Source organism: Sparus aurata, chromosome 10 (assembly GCF_900880675.1).
Source record: "Sparus aurata chromosome 10, fSpaAur1.1, whole genome shotgun sequence".
Lineage (NCBI taxonomy): Eukaryota > Metazoa > Chordata > Actinopteri > Spariformes > Sparidae > Sparus > Sparus aurata.
In genome coordinates, this window is record NC_044196.1 from 7,015,741 (window position 1) to 7,035,003 (window position 19,263).

The 19,263-nt window shown below is 45.0% G+C and overlaps 1 protein-coding gene across 1 annotated transcript; it reads right to left on the minus strand.

Moving 5' to 3' along the window:
- Positions 1–5,268: 5,268 nt before the first annotated feature.
- LOC115589320 (butyrophilin subfamily 1 member A1-like) lies at positions 5,269–8,796 on the minus strand. The gene is made up of 4 exons (XM_030430166.1): positions 8,702–8,796; positions 7,446–7,799; positions 6,809–7,135; positions 5,269–5,432 (listed from the first exon to the last, which is right to left on the minus strand). Exons 1-4 carry the CDS (start codon positions 8,784–8,786, stop codon positions 5,269–5,271), a joined length of 930 nt encoding a protein of 309 aa, XP_030286026.1. The 5' UTR covers positions 8,787–8,796.
- Positions 8,797–19,263: the final 10,467 nt, after the last annotated feature.

The following is a 19,263-nucleotide window of genomic DNA, read 5'->3' on the forward strand; positions in this document are numbered from 1 at the left end:
ACAAGGTTAGAGTAAAGCACTCCTCTGTGCATCAAACACAGAGTAAACAATAAAGCTGGATGTATGTTCTCTGATTGTAAACTAAAAGGCATCATCAGGAATGTTGTTTTGTTTCTCATGTTGTCACTGTCTTTCATCATTGTTTATCATGTGTTATATGTTGTGTTTTCTTTTTGTATGACTGCAGCAATTGATTGTAATCTCAGTGTGACTTTCTGGTGAAAAATGTATAAAAATGAATATTTTTCACTGGACAGGAAAAGGTATCATAAAAATAAAAGATTTGTACTGACACAAAGTTATGTTATATTGAAACCTGCTGTGAAAGGTGATTGTATCCAGTAACTAAGTACATTTTACCCACTACTGTACTTCACACATGTATTTTTATTTTCTGCTACTTTTTACTTGTTTGTTTCTTTGATTTCAAAATAAAACTTTGGTACCACTGTTGCTCCATCTGATGTCTGAGCATCCTTTTAAATACGTCACACCCTCTCTGCTAGCATTTCTGTAAGAGGGTCCTTAACATTACAAAAATATTATTTTAATTTGATATATTTACTTCTACTCAGTCATGACTTTTGGATACGTTTAACACTGGCTGAAGTGAAAGTTGTGTTTTGTTTTGTTGCTTTCAGTTCGGTTGTTGAGATTCATTTCTATCAGATGTTTCTCCTCAAAGCTGCTGTATCTGTGAAGAGAGCTGACAGTTTAAACACAGAACAGAAAACTGAAAAAACAAAGGTGTCGAATAACAGACTGAGGATGATCTGATAACAAAGAGTTGACCTGATGCAGCTACACAGTGTGTCCTGACATGTTGGTGAAATATTTGATTTTATTTCTTTGAAACAGAACCATCTTATTATAATACTATTTTGAGGTACTGTGAGGGAACATACTGACTGATGAAGAATCTGCATGTTTCACTGATAAGAGTGTTTACTCTGTCATGTCATGGGACATTTCAATACAGGTATGTAAACATGGAAACAATGTTCTTGTGCAGAGAGGGTATGTCAGAGTCAGTGGGATCTGAGCTCCAATAACAACAACCATTAACTACAACCAATAACTATTCCTTATTCAAGGTAGAAAGTATCCCTGTTACATCAGTTTAAAATCAGCTTAAAAGAGTTAAAGGTTTTCTTGATGAGCTACGTACCATACTCTCACATTTCCTGTGTTTGTCATGGACATGGCCCAAGTAATGAAGTGAATTCACGAATATCCCTTTAAGAGTTGTCACATTGTGGCGAGGTGAGATTGTAGGTGGGAGGCCACCAAAATCTGACTTACTGATAACGTCACCTGCAGAATTTCACCCCAGGAAATATCTTATGGAAATCTGACAAGACCTCAATTACATATTGGACAGCACAAGTTCGTTTAACTGAGATAAGACAGAGACGTGGTTCCAAAGTAAAGAGCATTTATTAATTGAAGTGAAATAATCAATAAATGAAAATATCTGTGGAAAAGGGGGTTAATAACTCACGGAAAATTAATCCAGTTATGAAAATATAACAACTTCATTTAAGTATTCTTCTGTAAACACAGTAAAATTGTATCCCTTTGAAACACATTCCAAAAACAACAAAAGAGAGTGGACAGAAGCCAGCTAAAGGGAGGCAGCCTACTGTAGGATGTGTTCCAGGAGTGCAACAACTTACCCACCACACGTGCTCACGGCAATCGCCAATCATTCCAATCACTGCAAACTGTGTCCCGGTGAACTTTAACACTACCAACAGTGAGGGAACCACTCCAACACCTGGGTGTGTTCAAGAGCCAGCAGCCTAATTAACATGAGGAAACACTGGTTTCCCCATCACAACATCATGAGGTGAAACTTACAAAACTTTGTAGAATGGCTATGGCAAAGTTTAAATACCTGATGCCTTTTTGGAAATTGTAAAATGTGTCTGTTTGTCGTGCCATTGCTGTAAAAGCCTGTTTTTTGTGTGTTTTTGTGCGTCCTGTCACAAGTATTTCTTATCTTCCAGCATCTGATTGAACTGATTTCACCATTCACAACAAATTTAACAAAGAACTTAACATTTTGACATGACAAATTTTACATATAATAATTGTGACAGAGTATTTTCAGTGCTGTGTTGCCACTTTAACTTTAAAAGATCTAAATACTTCCTGCTCCACTGCAGTTTCCTCTGTGAATCAGCAGAAAGTTTCTCATAGTGCACAGTGCCATCATGAGGACAGACAGAACACATCAAAAGCTGTCACAACAGACAGAACAGTTGACAGACCAAGTGAAACTCCTACAAGCCTCAGATCATTGTAGTGACTGAGAAACATTTTCGAAACACAATGGAACAATAAATCTATTTTTATTTTTTGTCAGTTTTACAGCAGAGGAAATATTACACTGCTTCAGATGAGGGATGGATAAATCCGTTATGAACTTTGTTCTGCATTCACAGCTGCTGCGTTTAAAGAAACGTCACAACTTGGACAAACCATTCAACACAAGTGTTCATACAAGTCAACATAACTTTACAATCAGAGGACAATATTAATGTGTGTTTACTCTGGTATTAAAGCTCTGTGTTTTAGTGTTTCTCTCTATCCTTGTTGAATTGTAGCACCGTGGATCATCAGTTTGATGACGGTATAACATATTCTTTATGAAGTACGCAGCTGGTTCAGAGGGAAGATGTCATTATGAGGTAAACGTTGATTGATAGAATAAAGAAAAATGGTATTTACATTTGTAACCTATTGACTTCACTTTCTCAGAATTCTGACTTTTTGTGTCAGTCTATTAAAAAAAACTACAAATTAATACATTTCTAAAGAGACATGATCAGAAGTGGAAACAAACACAGGACATTGTCAAACTCACAAACAGAACAACAGTTCTCACTCTTTAAAATAAGAACAATGTTAACGAAAATATTACAGAATGACATGACGTCAGTGTTGGGACCCACAGATGAAGTCATTCATTGTGGATTTCAAAATGGACTCTGAAATGAACTCAGTGTCCCAGAATTCCCCATTCTTCACACCTAGGTGCAGAATTCAGGTTTGAGCTACCATTGGTCAGGGTGACAGACCCCCTGCTGATCAGGTAGTCAAAACCCCAGAGCATTCAATGTTCACTCTCTCACTCAACGCGCTCTACTCCTTTAACTTTGGATCTTCAAGGGCTCCTCTCCACCTCCCCCCACGGGGCTGCCTGCCTTCTAGATCCCTTCTTCTGGGCCCAACAAGCTGTGGAGAGCTGCAAGCTGCATTGGCAGCAGGCCCAAAGAACTTCTCCTCACTGCAGCGACACGAGGTCCTGCCAATCTGAGGATCTAAGGAACACCAAGCAGGTTAGCACCGAGCTGCTATCCTTACAAAGTAAAGGAGCGACCAGTTTCCTCCTCTGCCGACTTTCATCAAACCTTGCACAGCAAGAGCAGCTTGTTCAACCTTGGAGCCCCAACTTTCTCCTGCAACCGCCAGCACCTTCTCCTCAAAGACTGGTAACGTTGAACTGGGCTTAGATAGCAAACCATAGCACGGCTAAGCACAGGACTTTAAACTCTGGTTGATGTATTGTGTTCAATTGATGTGTTTGTTCAATGTTTTGGTGTTATGGTGACCTCGAGTCAAGTTATTGGTAGTTTGCTTTCCTAGACGGCTAATTCGACATTAGTTGAATTATGTTTCACACCGACTCAGGGTCTCTGCATGCAACTAACCATCTTCTATAACCTGGCACCACGTCACACACACATACATACTCACAGACACACACATTCCTTGAGGCTAGAGCATATCACACCCACATGTGATATCATTGACCGCCATTTTTCCTTTGTTCTGCCAGGCACTCGCACACACACACACACACACACACACACACACACACACACACACACACACACACTGGTATAGTACATGTTAGTTAGATTGTGTGTTTCCATTTTGTGTTAAATAAAAGATCTTGAACCTTCTTGCTGTCTATTTAATATTGTACATGAGTGAATGTTGCCAACCTCTACCCTGTCAAGAACTCCAAAATCCTTCAACCATTACTAGCTGTTATGGTGAATTTGGTTGTAGTTATTAAGTTAATTATTAACCAGAGTTATAAACAGTTCAGTACGTTTTTATGAGACTGATTTAGTAAAATTGCTATCTTTTTCCCTTCTTCAAGGGTGGTGCCCCGAGGTGATCTAATGCAAATTGGATCATATTATTTATCATAATTAATAATTATCCCAAATAATCATTAATTATTATTGATAGCCTAATTTAACCTAAATCCCCCTTTTATTGTTGTTAAACACACCTTAACCAGGCCTTGTGTAAGGTGAGGCCCAACATCAGTAAAAAGGAGTAATGTGAGAACCAAGCAGGAATGTTCACTTTCACAGGTTTAGCTTCATTCAATCAGCTTGTGTTTTACAGTGTGATTGGAAACTTGTGTGGTTTTGTTTAACATATTCTTAAGAGGTCAACACTGACTCTAACTCTCTTCAGCTTCCTGATTAAAACTCTGACAGACTCTCTTACATATAAAACAAAAAAACACTCAGTTTGTCATCTGTGTGAGTTCTCACATAATTAAACAGTTTGGTCACTCAGTATCACAGATGAGACTGAGTCTGGTTTAAATAAGTTGCTTTGTTTTTACCACATTAACTTGGAAACTTTAATACATTTCGGTGTTGTTTTTTCAGGTAATATTTATATGAAATGGAACAAAAACACCATTTTCTTAAGTGACACAAAATAACAATACATAAATGTAGAAATTAAATAGTAAAGTCATTCGTGTTGATCTAGGAAATTAAAGTGTAAATTCAGAGGATGCCACCTACAAATAATGAGCATAAGTACTTCTTATTGTCGCCTCTCATCAATCAAAGTGCTCATGAAGCCAGTAAAGAGTGCAGAGCTGAAAAGACAGAAAGTAACTTAGAATATTTACTCAACTACTGAACGTTAAAGGTCCAGTGTGCAGGGTGTGGAATGGAGTAAAATACTTAGAATTATCTTTTCATTTTTGTTTCACCTGAAACTAACAGGTATTGTTTGAGCTTCATTGAGAGCTGCAAAGTGGTTGTCGGTCGGCTCTGATAAATGACGACACTTCATCCTGTCACCGTTTGGATCCTTGTTCTGGAGGAAGTTGCCAGATGTTGGACTGCTGTTGGTTGCAGTGGACTGGTCTTGGCAGCAGAGACCTGTGGAGAGCCTGATATCCAGAATGGCAGGGCTGCTGTGGATACGCCTCATGTCGATGTTCTATTGTTGGAGGATCTTCTCCTCTTTCTCATGCAGCTCTGTCTTGACCTCAGCCATCTCTATGGTCAGCTTGTTAGTGGTGCTGTTGTCAGTCCAGGGAGGCTTCAGGAACTGTTTCTCTTCATCATCACCGACTGCACTGTGATCAGACGTTTGTCTTTCTCCTGTGTTAAAACAAAAAAAAATTATTAAAAGTTATTTCTCACATTAATGTCTGATGAAGCCGGTTTTTGATCAAAAGTCCATTTCAGGTTAGCTGTTAGCATGTTGCTGCCTGAAGTTATTGTCTCTGTTTCAGGCTGTATTAGCTCAGAGTTTTAGAGATTGTACAACCTCGACAATCTGAGCATGCAGGTTTACATCAAGACATAACACTGTACTTAACATTACTTTTCATCTGATAAATACTTACAGAAAGCTGGGATCTGTTTTTATGACAGTAGTGTCCAAATAAAAATAATAAATATTCATCACTATGTGATTTTGCTTTTAATGTTATCAGATGCAGCAGTGTTTTAAGACAGACAAGGAAAAATAAAGAGAGAAGAAATGTGTGACTTACTGATTTTTTTCTTCTTCAGGAATGCGAAAAGAAACGCGCCAATAACAAGTGCAATAACAGCAATGATAACTATAAAAGTGGAGTGAAAACCTGAAAGAACAGAGAAACAAGTCAGGATTTGTTCTTCATTTTGGGCTTCAAAGATAACATCCATCCATTTCTCAAACATGAATCATCCATTCAGGAATAAAGTATAAACTCAGAGTCGGTCCCACTGAACCTGTCAGAGCACTGAAATGCTCCTCTGACTTTAGGAGGCAGACTGTTCTCTGAAAACACTGGTCACCACAAGTCTTCAAGTAATAAGAGAATTTTAATTTGACAAATAATGAACTAATTCCTCTTCAGACCACTCTGATGAAGGTAAAACTCCCTGAACAGGTTCAACAGCTGTCCAGCAGATGGTGCTTTAACACCTGACCACTGAACAATTCACCTGTTGAATGACACACTGATGATATCTGTGTGCAGTAAACACTTACCACGGGGTAGTTGTGGCTCTGTGGATGGAAATGAAATAAGATGTTAAAATGTGTGAAAACATCAGGGCCAACAAGAACAGTTTCTGTTGAGGAAATACTTTAAACTCAGAACTGCAACTTTTTCTCAGAATTTCAACTTTTTGTTAGAAATGTCTCAATTTCTTTATTTTTTTTTTATTTTTTTTTACATAAGACCTAATCCACTCCTTTAACTTTATGGTAAATCAGGCCATCTGCAGCTTGTTTGTGGCGACCAAAACAGGTATTTGAAGCCAAAACAAGACGTTTTCTGAATCCTGACTGAACCCAAACACTTTGACAGCATTTATTCTGGTGTTTGAGTTGTGAGACAAGGAGTGTTCAATTGCTTCTGCAACCAAACCACTAGATCCCACTAAATCATACACACTAGACCTTTAGTGCTAAAGTACTTTGAACAAGTATTTAATATTTTATCTTATTCCATTTCAAATTGCTTCAGTTTATCTGTACTCACCAACAAGTGTAACGGAGCTTCTTTGCAGTTTGGGAACAGAGCAGGTGTAATTTCCTGCATCCTGCTCAGTGACGTTGGTCAGTTTTAGAGAAATGTTTCCTCTGGTCATCTCATCTTGGAAGAGAGAAGTTCTACCTTTGAAGTTCTGGTCCTGAGAAACTGGATCATCCCTCCTGTTTCTATAGACGTGGACCAGGGCTGGACCACGTCTCCACTCCACTGATAGTGTTGTTACATCCAGTGGAGGCTCCAGGTGACATGGCAGGATGATGTCATCACTGACCAGTACTTTAACTGGTTGGTCTGAGCCAATCACATCAGACTGTCCTGGGGAAACAAAGATCACTCACTAGACTTTGTGTCGAGGCATCAGTAAACACTTTGTTTCTCAATAATGATTAAAAAGTATTGTTACGACCAGGGCCTAGGGGAAACCCTGGCGCAACAAGAAAATGAGACAGGAAGAGGGGAGTCTCATTTTCTTGTTGCGCCAGGGTTTTCCCTAGGCCCTGGTCGTAACAGTATGAAGTACATCTATGAATATCTGAGTAACATATATTCATTCAAGTTTCCATTAAAATGTAGTCGGGGGGTTAATCGCTGGGTAAAATGATCCCATTCTACCTTTTAGACTTACCAACAATAAGTTCCACCTCAGCTTCCTTCTTCATTGCAGGCAGAGAACATTTGTAGGTTCCAGCATCAGACAGTTCCACTTTAAATATTTTCATGGAGACGTTTCCTCTCGGCAGCTCATCCCTAAACAGTCTTGTGCGTAAAGAATAAGATGGATTTTGTTTCTCAAACAGCTGTCGTCCATCGTGGTGATAGTAGACGTACTTTGGCTCCAAACCTGCTTTGGACCACACCACTGTCTCATAAGTGACACTGACTGCAGGTTCAAGGTGACATGGAAGAAGAACATCATCACCGACCAGGGCTACGATTGGTTGATGTGAACCAATCAGCTGTGTTTGAGCTGCAAGTAAAACTGAAGAACAAACAGGAGACAGGAGCACGTTATTATATATTTCATTAGATATAATGAATTCGGTTTGTTATTCTGACAATCTGATCTATCTAAGATATTCATATATCACAAAATACGCAGCATTTTGTCAGCTGTTATCTCCTCTGGCTGAGCAGAAGACGAGGAGTCAGAGCAGGTGTGATGGAGGCGTCTGATGAGAAGGTGGTGCAGGATGGATGTGTCAGTTTTGAGGAAGTTTACTTTAATATCTCCATGTCAACACTCCGACACATACTCACAAGCATAAAACAGGAACCTGTTCGTGTAGTTTAAACACTTCTGAGTTCTGAGTTTTTCCTCGGTCAGCATTTAAACACTCTGTGATCAGACCGTGAACTTGTGAAAGTAAAAATATTGTTGGGAACACTGAGGCTGAGCTGCAATGAGCTACTGTTATGTTCCAATTTCCTGTATTGCACAATGAGAATTACAAAGATACAATAAATGTTTAATATCATACACAACATGTGTCAACAGACATCATCAAACTGCAGATCAGTTCTGCTAAATATTATTGTTGTATTGTCTGGCAACTTTAATCTTTTCCACAATGAATTTAGTTTCTTCCCTCTGGACAGAGATTTATACACTGAACCTGAACTTAGCTGACAGTAAAAATACCTGTTTTAACAACACACAGATAAAAAGAAATTCAAATTCAAATGTCTTCTCTCACAGACAAGAAAACAGACTCATTTTAGCTTTAGAGCAACATCAGTTTAAATTTAAGCTCTGCCATTTTCATCACATGATTACAGGTCAATATTAATGTTCAGAGTGAATCTTCAGTCTTCAGCTACAGAAGTGCAGCAGTTTACCTTCAGAATGAACAACAACTGTCTGTGTGAGTAATAAAATCCTACCTGTAGGGTTCAGACAGGTGAACAGCAAAGCCAGAAACATTGACTCCATCATCCTCCACAGATCATGATGCTCCAACTGAATCATTCAAAGTGGGTGAGCAGATTTTACCTTAATGTGCACGAGGGGAGGAGTTCAGCATCAGTGCAGTGTGCAAAAATGGGTTTGGTAGCAGAACATGTTGGATATGTCTGCTGGGTGATTCTCTCCACCCACTTTTACATGACTGATATTCACGCTTGAGATTATTGAACATCCTCCTTTCATTGCATTATTTATTTGTGCTCACATCCTAGAAGAAGGAATACAATACACCCTGATGTGTGTTGTGTCAGTGTTTGAGTTTAATCCTGCCACATGTGCATCTATTTTTCCCTGTTCAATTCAAAATAACGCAAATATTATAATCACATCAGCGTCACTGGTTGATCTGTTTTCACCTATTCTGCCTCCTCTCACCTCAGTGCTTCTGGATATATAGAGCTCAATGTAATATCAAAGAAAACAAAACAAAAGTTTGAAATACTCTAAATATTGTCACACTGAGTGCAGTTGTAGGTTTTGCTGAAGTAGAAGAAAATGTTCAGAGTGAAGTCTTCAGTCTTCAGCTACAGGAGTGCAGCAGTTTACCTTCAGAATGAACAACAACTGTCTGTGAGTAATAAAAACCTACCTGTAAGGTTCATACAGGTGAACAGCAAAGCCAGAAACATTGACTCCATCATCCACAGATCATGATGCTTCAACCGAACTATTTAAAGTGGGTGAACAGGTTTACCTTACAGGGGAGGAGTTCAGCATCAGTGCAGTGTGTAACAATGACTGAGTTTGGTAGCAGAACATGTGTCTTCCAGGTGAAACTCTCCACCCACTCTTAGACTAGGTTGAGCTTATTGAACATCCTCCTTTCATTGTATTGTTTATTTGCGCTCACATCCTAGATAAAGAAATACAATACACCCCGATGTGTGCTGTGTCAGTGTTTGAGTTCTGCATATAATCTTGCCACACAAGTGCATCTCTCCCAAGGACATGAAAATGAAATAAATCAGTGCAAGGAACAAATAAATAGCTACTTCAAAATATGTTGGAAATGCAAAAATCATAATGGATCAAAAATGTTCATTAAATATATGACTAATTAGACTATAGGGGGTTTCTAAAACTACAGTAGGTTTCTGTGTCGTACTTCAGCCCATCAAAAAATCCAGACTTCCCTGCTGTGCAGATGTAAAGGTACAGTTTGCATTTCCCCGCTCAATTCAAAATAATGCAAATATCATAACCACGTCAGCGTCACTGGTTGATCTGTTCATATCACTTAGAGATTTCACCTGTTCTGCTGTCTCTCACCTCAGTGCATCTGGACATATAGAGCTCAATGTAATATCAAAGAAAACTTAAACACAGTTTGAAATACACTAAATATTGTCACACTGAGTGCAGTTGTAGGTTTTGCTGAAGCAAAATCTTTAACACACACTTATTATTCTATTGTATAAACAATGCATCAAGAAGCAAAATGAGAAAACGAGGTTTCTTCATTAACACCGGTTAATAATGATTATAACAATATAAACAAATCAATTCTGCAGCAATGTTTCGGCTTGTTTCTGTCTTGGTCCTGAGTTGTAGTTGTTAGATACTGGATAATGGAGCACGAATCGCTGCCTGGTTTGTACTTTTTGTTTATGTTTCTGGCTTAAACATGCATAGTGATTGCTCTTTACAGCTCTGTATGCAAATATCACTGAAAGTGTTCGGCTTCAGTAACGCAGAAGGAACCCAAAAGCCGACAGACGCTGGAGCAGGATGCCAAGGTGCACAGGTGCTTTATTCACACACAAAATAGAGTCACAGGGGGAGAGCTGGGACTGAGTCTGAGGAGTGAAGGCGCTCTGAGGAGAGCGGAGGACAGGTGGGGGGCTGCAGAGGTGCGGAGGACAGGTGGGGGGCTGCAGGAGAGCGGAGGACAGGTGGGGGGCTGCAGAGGTGCGGAGGACAGGTGGGGGGCTGCAGGAGAGCGGAGGACAGGTGGGGGGGCTGCAGGAGAGCGGAGGACAGGTGGGGGGCTGCAGGAGAGCGGAGGACAGGTGGGGGGGCTGCAGGAGAGCAGAGGACAGTCGGGGGGCTGCAGAGGTGCGGAGGACAGGTGGGGGGCTGCAGAGGTGCGGAGGACAGGTGGGGGGCTGCAGGAGAGCAGAGGACAGGTGGGGGGCTGCAGAAGTGCGGAGGACAGGTGGGGGGCTGCAGGAGAGCAGAGGACAGGTGGGGGGCTGCAGGAGAGCAGAGGACAGGTGGGGGGCTGCAGAAGTGCGGAGGACAGGTGGGGGGCTGCAGAGGTGCGGAGGACAGGTGGGGGGCTGCAGGAGAGCAGAGTACAGGTGGGGGGCTGCAGGAGAGCAGAGGACAGGTGGGGGGCTGCAGAGGTGCGGAGGACAGGTGGGGGGCTGCAGAAGAGCAGAGGACAGGTGGGGGGGCTGCAGGAGAGCAGAGGACAGGTGGGGGGCTGCAGAGGTGCAGAGGACAGGTGGGGGGCTGCAGGAGAGCAGAGGACAGGTGGGGGGCTGCAGAGGTGCGGAGGACAGGTGGGGGGCTGCAGAGGTGCGGAGGACAGGTGGGGGGCTGCAGAGGTGCGGATGACAGGTGGGGGGCTGCAGGAGAGCAGAGGACAGGTGGGGGCTGCAGAGGTGCGTAGGACAGGTGGGGGGCTGCAGAGGTGCGGAGGACAGGTGGGGCGCTGCAGAGGTGCGGAGGACAGGTGGGGGGCTGCAGGAGAGCAGAGGACAGGTGGGGGGCTGCAGAGGTGCGGAGGACAGGTGGGGCGCTGCAGAGGTGCGGAGGACAGGTGGGGGGCTGCAGGAGAGCAGAGGACAGGTGGGGGGCTGCAGGAGAGCAGAGGACAGGTGGGGGGCTGCAGGAGAGCGGAGGACAGGTGGGGGGCTGCAGGAGAGGGGAGGACAGGTGGGCGGCTGCAGAGGTGCGGAGGACAGGTGGGGGCTGCAGGAGAGCGGAGGACAGGTGGGGGGCTGCAGAGGTGCGGAGGATTGCACAGGATAGCAGGAGGTCACTGGAGGCAAGAGTAGACGCAGTTAATGGAAAACACTGGAGGAACATTCATACACTCTGGAGTTTTTAGCAAATGCTGGACTGAGCCATGTATCGCATTTGGATCACTTAACCTGCCTCAGGTGTACGTGTGTGTGTGTGTGTGTGTCTGTGAGCTCCTTCCCGAGACTGCAGGCTCCGCCCAGCCCTCCAGCACCTCTGTAAGCAGACAGGAAACACACAAGCACAACCAAACACAGACAACTGCAGCCTTAGATCATAACAGAGGGAACTGGATACGTTTTATTACACAAAGAAAGAAATATATTCATGTATGACATTGGCTGAATTAACAACTATGTCCATTTAGTTAAGAATGTGCTGCAGACAGTGTTGCACAAACTTTATACAGTTCAAAATTTACAATTTTTTCATGGAAGTCTGGTGACTTTCTGCATGGACAACAAAGAATGCAATATCAGTGATGTGCTGTATCGAAGGTAACTGGACATGTTTCAGTTTGATGAAGATGTTTCACCTCTCGTCCAAGAGGCTTCTTCAGTTCTATCTAACTGGAGGGGAGTCGCAGGGTTTTAAACTCTGTGTGGGAGTGTCCTGACAGAGTCATTAAAGACACGGGAGAGTTTTGAGTTTCAGAGTCGTTCAGAAATCAGAATCAGAAACAGATTCATTGCCAAGAAGGATTTTACACCAACGAGGAACTTGTCTTGGTGAATAAGGTGCATGATTGAAGACAATAAACAATAAACAAACAGTGACTATTAAATATACAATATCAACAATATAAGCAAACAGAGGCATTCCCAGTTAGTTAGTATGACCTGGATGACTCAGAACCTTCATCAACAAATATACAAGCAAAAATGTGTAAGTACTATCAGCAAAATGTAGTATTCATAGTGCAGTCAAATGTCTCATAATCATGGCCGAAATGAGACCACTTTAAGATGCAGAGACAAAAGGCTTGTGTTTCTACAATGTTTAACGTTTAGCTCCTTTATACACAGCTGGTAAATACTTATGCTACATTTACTTGAGCAATATCCGGATGTTTCACTTTTCACTTGATCAAAATATTATTTGAACTTGATATCTTCACTTCTACTCAGTGATGACTTCTGGGTGCTTTTAACACTGGCTGAAGTTAAAGTTGTGTTTTGTTTTGTTGCTGTCAGCTCGGTTGTGGAGACTCAAACAGGATCCAACATGTTTTATCAGATGTTTCTCCTCACAGCTGCTGTATCTGAAGAGAGCTGACAGTTTTAACACACACTTTTAGGCACTTCTCTCAGTTTGGTTCACTGATGTTATCAGACCATTGACTTTGTCAGCACTGTACTGCATGACTGACACTGACAGACATAGGACACTGGAAAAACAGGTGAGTTAACATGGGAAGTGTTAAATTACTTTTATGGCATGAAATGAAACAGACAGCCTCTCTTGCATACAGGCTGTGTCAGTGTTAATGAGATTTGAGCTCAAATGAACCAACAAGCAGTTTTTTTTTTATTCACAAATAATTATTCCTTATTCAAGGTAGAGAGTATTTGTGTTACATTAGCGTAAAATTAGTTAAGAGTTAAAGGTTTTCCAGAGGAACTATGCACCATATTCTCACATTTCCTGTCCATGTCATGGACATGGCCCCAGTAATGAAGTGAACTCACTAATATCCCAGACTCCCTTAACAAATCACGTGATTTTAAGAGTTGTCACATCATGAGGATAAACTTAATGTTGTTAAATGGCAAAGTTGAAATACCTGATGCCTTCTTGTAAACTGTAAAACGTACATGTTCGTTATGGCATTGCTGGAAAAGCCTGTTTGTTTTTTGTGTTTCAGTGCATCCCGTCCCAAGTAAAATCAAGGGCTGGAAAATGATCAATCATAAGAGGGCCGGGGTCAGCCTTGGTCTCCGCGCCCAAAATGTCAAAAGTCTTTGCTTCAAGCGAGCAGAACTCCACCGCGAGCAAACACAGAGGAGAGAGAGAGCGCGCACAAAGCAGCTGCACAGCCTTGTTGTGCATGAGGTTGTTGCTTTTTACTCGCGCGCACCTGCCTCTGCTTCACTCTGTTACTGAATATGTGTGCGAAAATCAAACTAGTGCGCGCGGCAGTTGAAATCTGCGCGTGTGACACGGAATAGTTTACGAGAGTGAGATCTGCGCGCGTGCACATGTGTTTTCGCTCGCGCGACTTTTGACACAAATAACACCATACGACAAGGAGCGAAGGGAAGACACAGTGGCTGTGTATCAATTCAGGGGCAGCATCCTTCAAGGACCCATCCTTCGCGGCCAACAAAGGCAGGGTCCTTCAGACAGACCTGCAGGCAGCGTCAGCCTGTTGTGAAATTGGACGGTCTACCCTTCACAGCATTTCCTGGTTGCGTCACCAGATGTTCCCGCCCCTACCCGCACCTCACTATTTCTGGTGAGGTAAGGTCCGCGAAAGTGAGAAGAAGAGTAAAGTTTGACAGTCAGATCTGTTTGAGCTTCAGGAATTCCTGATTTCCTTTTTAATCCTCCTGCTTGTGGAGGAAGAGGAGAAGCGGCTCTGGTTTATCTCCGGCTGAGAGGACCGTGGAGAGGTAAACCTGTTATTGAACCCACAGTAATGTTATCAATATCATCATTATTATCATTAGCTAACAGTTTGGGCTCATTAACATACCGATACATTACGTTAATGCTGACATATAAACTGCTGATCGCCACTTAGGGTTTTATTTACATTTTAAAAGGTGTCATTCCTATTTAAAGTGTTTGGTAGATAGTTTTGTTTGTTGTAATGATTTATTATTATTATTATTATTATTATTATTATTGAAATTGCCTCTTCTTAAAACATTCTTAGTGACCTGGCAGCCGTGGATGGAGTCAGAACTGCAGACCCAGTTGACGGACGATGTGGTGGACAGAGGAGACTGGACCCCCAAACACCCTGAGTACCGACCCAGATGATGTCCCACTGACACCATCCAGCCCAGCAGCACTGCAGGGACTCCTGCTCAGCCTGTTACTGTCCATCACCTGTTACTGTTTTAATATTGTTTTTAATGATAATTGTTTTTGTTAATAGTGAATAATAATCTGTAAATAGTTATTTATGCTGTAATTTTGTAAATAGTTGTAAATGTTAAGACCTTAATAATAAAAGAAAACATTCAATCCCTTGTTGTCCCTGAAAAGTCGCACTTGATGCTGTTTGCTGTTATAAATTCTACTTAAGCTGTGAATACTGAATGGAATAGACAATGTGTAACAATAAAACAATATTTTATTTCATGAATTATATAAAATGAACAATTATGAACAAATAATTTAAAAATAACTCATAAATAAACTAAATAACCGAAATAATGCCAGGATTGTTGTCTGGTGCAGAGAAGAGCCTCTCCATCCTCTCTGCAGCCTCGTGTCCTCTTCCTCCTCGAAGCAAGAGAAAAGGTTAACACAAGATCACATTAACACAGGGATGCAAAGATTTACAAAAAGTGACATCAGGACTGACAAATCGGCTATTTAGTATTATATTGTAGCGTTCCTGGTTAAAATCTATTAGCTGTCAACCTGTTACCCTCCGGTCTCTCTGTCAATCACTGGACGGCAGGTCAGATCAATCGACGTGCGGGACGGTGGTTGGTGAAGAGGGGGAGGGGGGGGGCGTGAGTCTGGGAGTCTGAAAGAAAGAGTGAGGGGAGTTGTGTGTTGCTGAGAGCTGATAAAGTGATCGTGTATTTCGTGCTGCTGAGGCTAAATAAAGCATCTCCTTCAGAGTTATTCCTTGTCTCGGACGTATCAGTGAAACGTTACACTGGTGTCAGAAGTGACTTCGGACAGAAGACGGCATCCTGTACGGCTGGTTCGGCATCGCTATCGAGTTAGCCTGTTAGCTGGCGCTAGCTGACGCGAGTCATGGATGGCAGACGGGGAAAGAAAGTGAAGGACGAGGTGAGGACGGACGAGGGGGACGGCGGTGCTTGCGGGTGGTCGGAGGACATGACCAGTGAGTTCGCAAGAGCTGCTCACGCAGCGAGGGATCGGCTGAGAGGCGCCGCGGTGAAAATGGCTAACGAGGCCGGCCTGACCCCTTCATCGGCGATTCGCGCCACTCCTCGCCGCACCGGAAGTGACCAACGGGCGGAGGTTGGCAGCAGACGTGATGGTGCTCTACACCCAGTTGTGGTCTCAGCCATCAAGACCCCCAAGTACTCCGGTAAATCAGACTGGGAGGCTTTCCTCGCCCAGTTTGAGTTGTTAGCACATGCAGAAGGATGGTCAATGGACAATAAGGCGCTGCAGCTGGCTCTGTGCCTAACGGATGATGCACTGTCCTGTCTTCTGCTGCTGAGCCCCAGGGATAGACAAGACTATGGTGCTTTAGTGGGAGCTTTACAGAGGCGATTTGGACAGTGTGTACAGCCTGAGCTCCTGCGAAATGAACTGAATAACCGGGGCAGAAAGACCGGGGAGCCGCTGCGGGTGTTGGCCAACGACATAGAGAGCCTGACGCGGCGGGCGTATGCTCATATGCCCCCAGGAGTACAGAGTGAGCTGGCACGGGATCAGTTTATCAGGGCCCTCTTCCCCACTGAGTTGCGTGTCCAGGTGCAGTTACAGCACCCCCAGACCTTGCAGGCAGCCTTGGAGATGGCTGTGGAGAGGGAGAATGTGTGGGGTGTGGCTGGGGCGAGCTGTCAAGAGAAGAACTCACCTGCTGTAAGGGCTGCAGTGGGGAGCCCCCCACTAGAAGAGAGGCCGGCGTGGGTTGATGAAGTAACGGGACTGCTAAGGGCTGTGTCACTACAGACAGCACGCAGAACACGCCCAGGGCCCAGGGTCTGTTGGGGGTGTGGCCAACCGGGACATTTGGTCAGAGAGTGCCCCAAGTCACGCCAGGCTCAGGGAAACGGCTCAGGGCCCGCATAGTGGGGGGTATGCGGACCCAAACATCAGCCCCATCTGTAACACAGCTGCCACATCCCGCACCACAGTCGGAAGGTGCCCAACATCACAGCCGGGGGAGCCGGGCACCACTTCCCCCAGAAACGGATGACTCTAACAACTCAGACCGGGAGCCAGTTGTCACGGTGGGACGAGCCTCTGCAGGTGACTCTTGTTACATTCCTGTCACAGTGGAGGGAGTGCCCTGCTTGGCGCTATTGGATACAGGGTCAACGGTGACTGTGGTGAGACCAGATGTGGTACCAGAGGGGACACGGCTCGAGCCCACCTCAGTGCGACTGCGCACAGTCACAGGTGAGCTTGCTCCTATGAAGGGCAGGGGCGTGCTGTCTGTGACTGTGGGGGGAAGAACACTGCATCACCCAGCATGGATAGCTGCAGTGCAGGACCCATGTATCCTGGGTCTCGACTTCTTAAGGGCTGCAGGCTGCCAGCTGGATCTCCTAAGAGGGAGCGTACGTTTTCAAGAGGGGCCAGTTATCTCCTTGTCCCCCAGGCTTCTTCCCGACACGCCCCCTGGTCGTCATGCAGCTAATGCAGTAGAGACTGTCGTTGTACATTCCCTTCCCTGGGCCCTGTCTCCGGTGTCTCACCCCCAAATGGAGAATTGCTCCATCAGCTCAAGCAGGGATCTCTCCGTGGCAGCCCCACCCTCGTTACCACAGACAGGAGAGGAGAGGGTGTTGGCTGCAGTGAGAAAGATATGGGAGAGGAACTGTAGCAGCCTGGACCCACAGCAGCAGGAACAGCTGTTACAGGTGCTGCTGGAGTTTCGAGACTGTTTTGCTCTGAGTGATGGAGAGGTGGGGAGAACTCATCTTTTGCAGCACGAGGTCGACACAGGGGATGCACAGCCTATCAAGTGTCGCCCTCGACGCCTCCCCCTGGCTCGCCAGCAGGCTTGTGATGAAGCTGTGGAAAAAATGCTGCAGGCAGACCTCATTGAGCCTTCAGATAGTCCATGGGCAGCAGCCGTTGTCATGGTCCCTAAGAAAGTCGGCTGGCGGCTCTGCTCGGATTACAGACCAGTGAATGGAGTAACCAAGAAGGATTCATACCCCCTGCCTCGCATTGATGAGTCACTGGATCTGGTCTCAGGGTCCTCCTGGTTCTCATCCCTGGACCTCCGCAGCGGATATTACCAGGTACCCCTCGCGGCTGAGTCCAGGCCCAAGACCGCCTTCTGCACCGGGCGGGGGCTGTGGCAGTTCAAAGTTCTCTGTTTTGGACTGTGTAATGCTCCTGCCACTTTTGCCAGGTTGATGGATAAGGTGCTGGCTGGTGTACCCCGTCAGCAGTGCCTGGTCTATCTTGATGACATCCTGGTGCATGGCAGCTCCTTCGAGGCTGCCCTGGGTTCCCTGCAGCTGGTGTTGACAAAAATCAGAGCAGCTGGCCTGAGGCTGCACCCAGATAAGTGTCACTTCATGCAGCGGGAGGTGTACTTTCTGGGGCACAAGGTGGGAGGGGAGGGCATCGGCACCATGAAGGAAAAGGTGCAGGCTGTCACTGATTGGCCCAACCCCATCAACCAGAAGCAGCTGAAAAGTTTCTTGGGCTTGGCTTCTTACTATCGGAGGTTTGTACGGGGTTTTGCCTGCACCGCCGCACCCCTGTTCCAGCTCCTGCAAAAAGACAGAGACTTTGTATGGACTGAGAAATGTCAGGAGGCGTTCAGTAGCCTCCAGCGTGCCCTGAGTGAGGCTCCAGTGCTGGCCCCAGCTAACCCCACCTTGCCTTTCATCCTGGATACAGACGCGAGCGGCGTCGGTGTGGGAGGTGTGCTGTCCCAGGTGGGGCAGAAAGGAGAGCGGGTGGTCGCTTACTTCAGCCGAGCATTCAACAAGCATGAGAGGCGATACTGCGTCACCCGCAGGGAGCTCTTGGCGGTGGTACTGGCAATCAGACACTTCAAATATTACCTGTGTGGTTTGTTGTTCAAGGTGCGGACTGACCATTCTGCTCTTCAGTGGCTCATGACATTCAAGGAGCCGGAGGGGCAAGTGGCCCGGTGGTTAGAGGAACTCCAGGCTTTCAACTTCAATGTGGAGCACCGGGCTGGGGCACGCCACGCAAACGCAGATGCTCTCTCGCGCCGACCATGTGCAGCGGACGGGTGTCGCTACTGCGAGAAGAAAGAGGTGAGAGAGGGAGAGCTGCGGGGAGAGGAGGAAGACGGCTCCACCGAGCAGCAAGGGGAGGAGATCATATGTCGGGAGTTACAGACTGTGGACATGGCAGAGTGGAGACAACAGCAGGTACAAGATGTGGACCTTCAGCCCGTTCTGCAGTGGGTGGAGGCACAGCAGCGACCACCATGGGAAGAAGTGGCAGCCTTCTCCACAACGACCAAGGGACTGTGGTCCAAGTTCGATGCTCTGCGCCTGCATTATGGAGTGCTGCAGCGGGCATGGAAGGAGCCTGCAACCGGGGAGGAGCGTTGGCAGGTGGTGGTCCCCAAGGGCCTGCGTGAACGGGTGCTCAAGGCCGTGCATGGAGCTGCAGGATCCGGGCATTTTGGAGT

Excerpts from the sequence above, each read along its gene's own strand:
- LOC115589320 (XM_030430166.1), bottom strand. The coding sequence starts at position 8,786 with ATGATTCAGTTGGAGCATCATGATCTGTGGAGGATGATGGAGTCAATG. Across the intron at positions 7,800-8,701 it reads CACCTGTCTGAACCCTACAG|TTTTACTTGCAGCTCAAACA; the intron begins GTAGGATTTTAT and ends TTTGTTCTTCAG. Across the intron at positions 7,136-7,445 it reads TGAGGTGGAACTTATTGTTG|GACAGTCTGATGTGATTGGC; the intron begins GTAAGTCTAAAA and ends TTGTTTCCCCAG.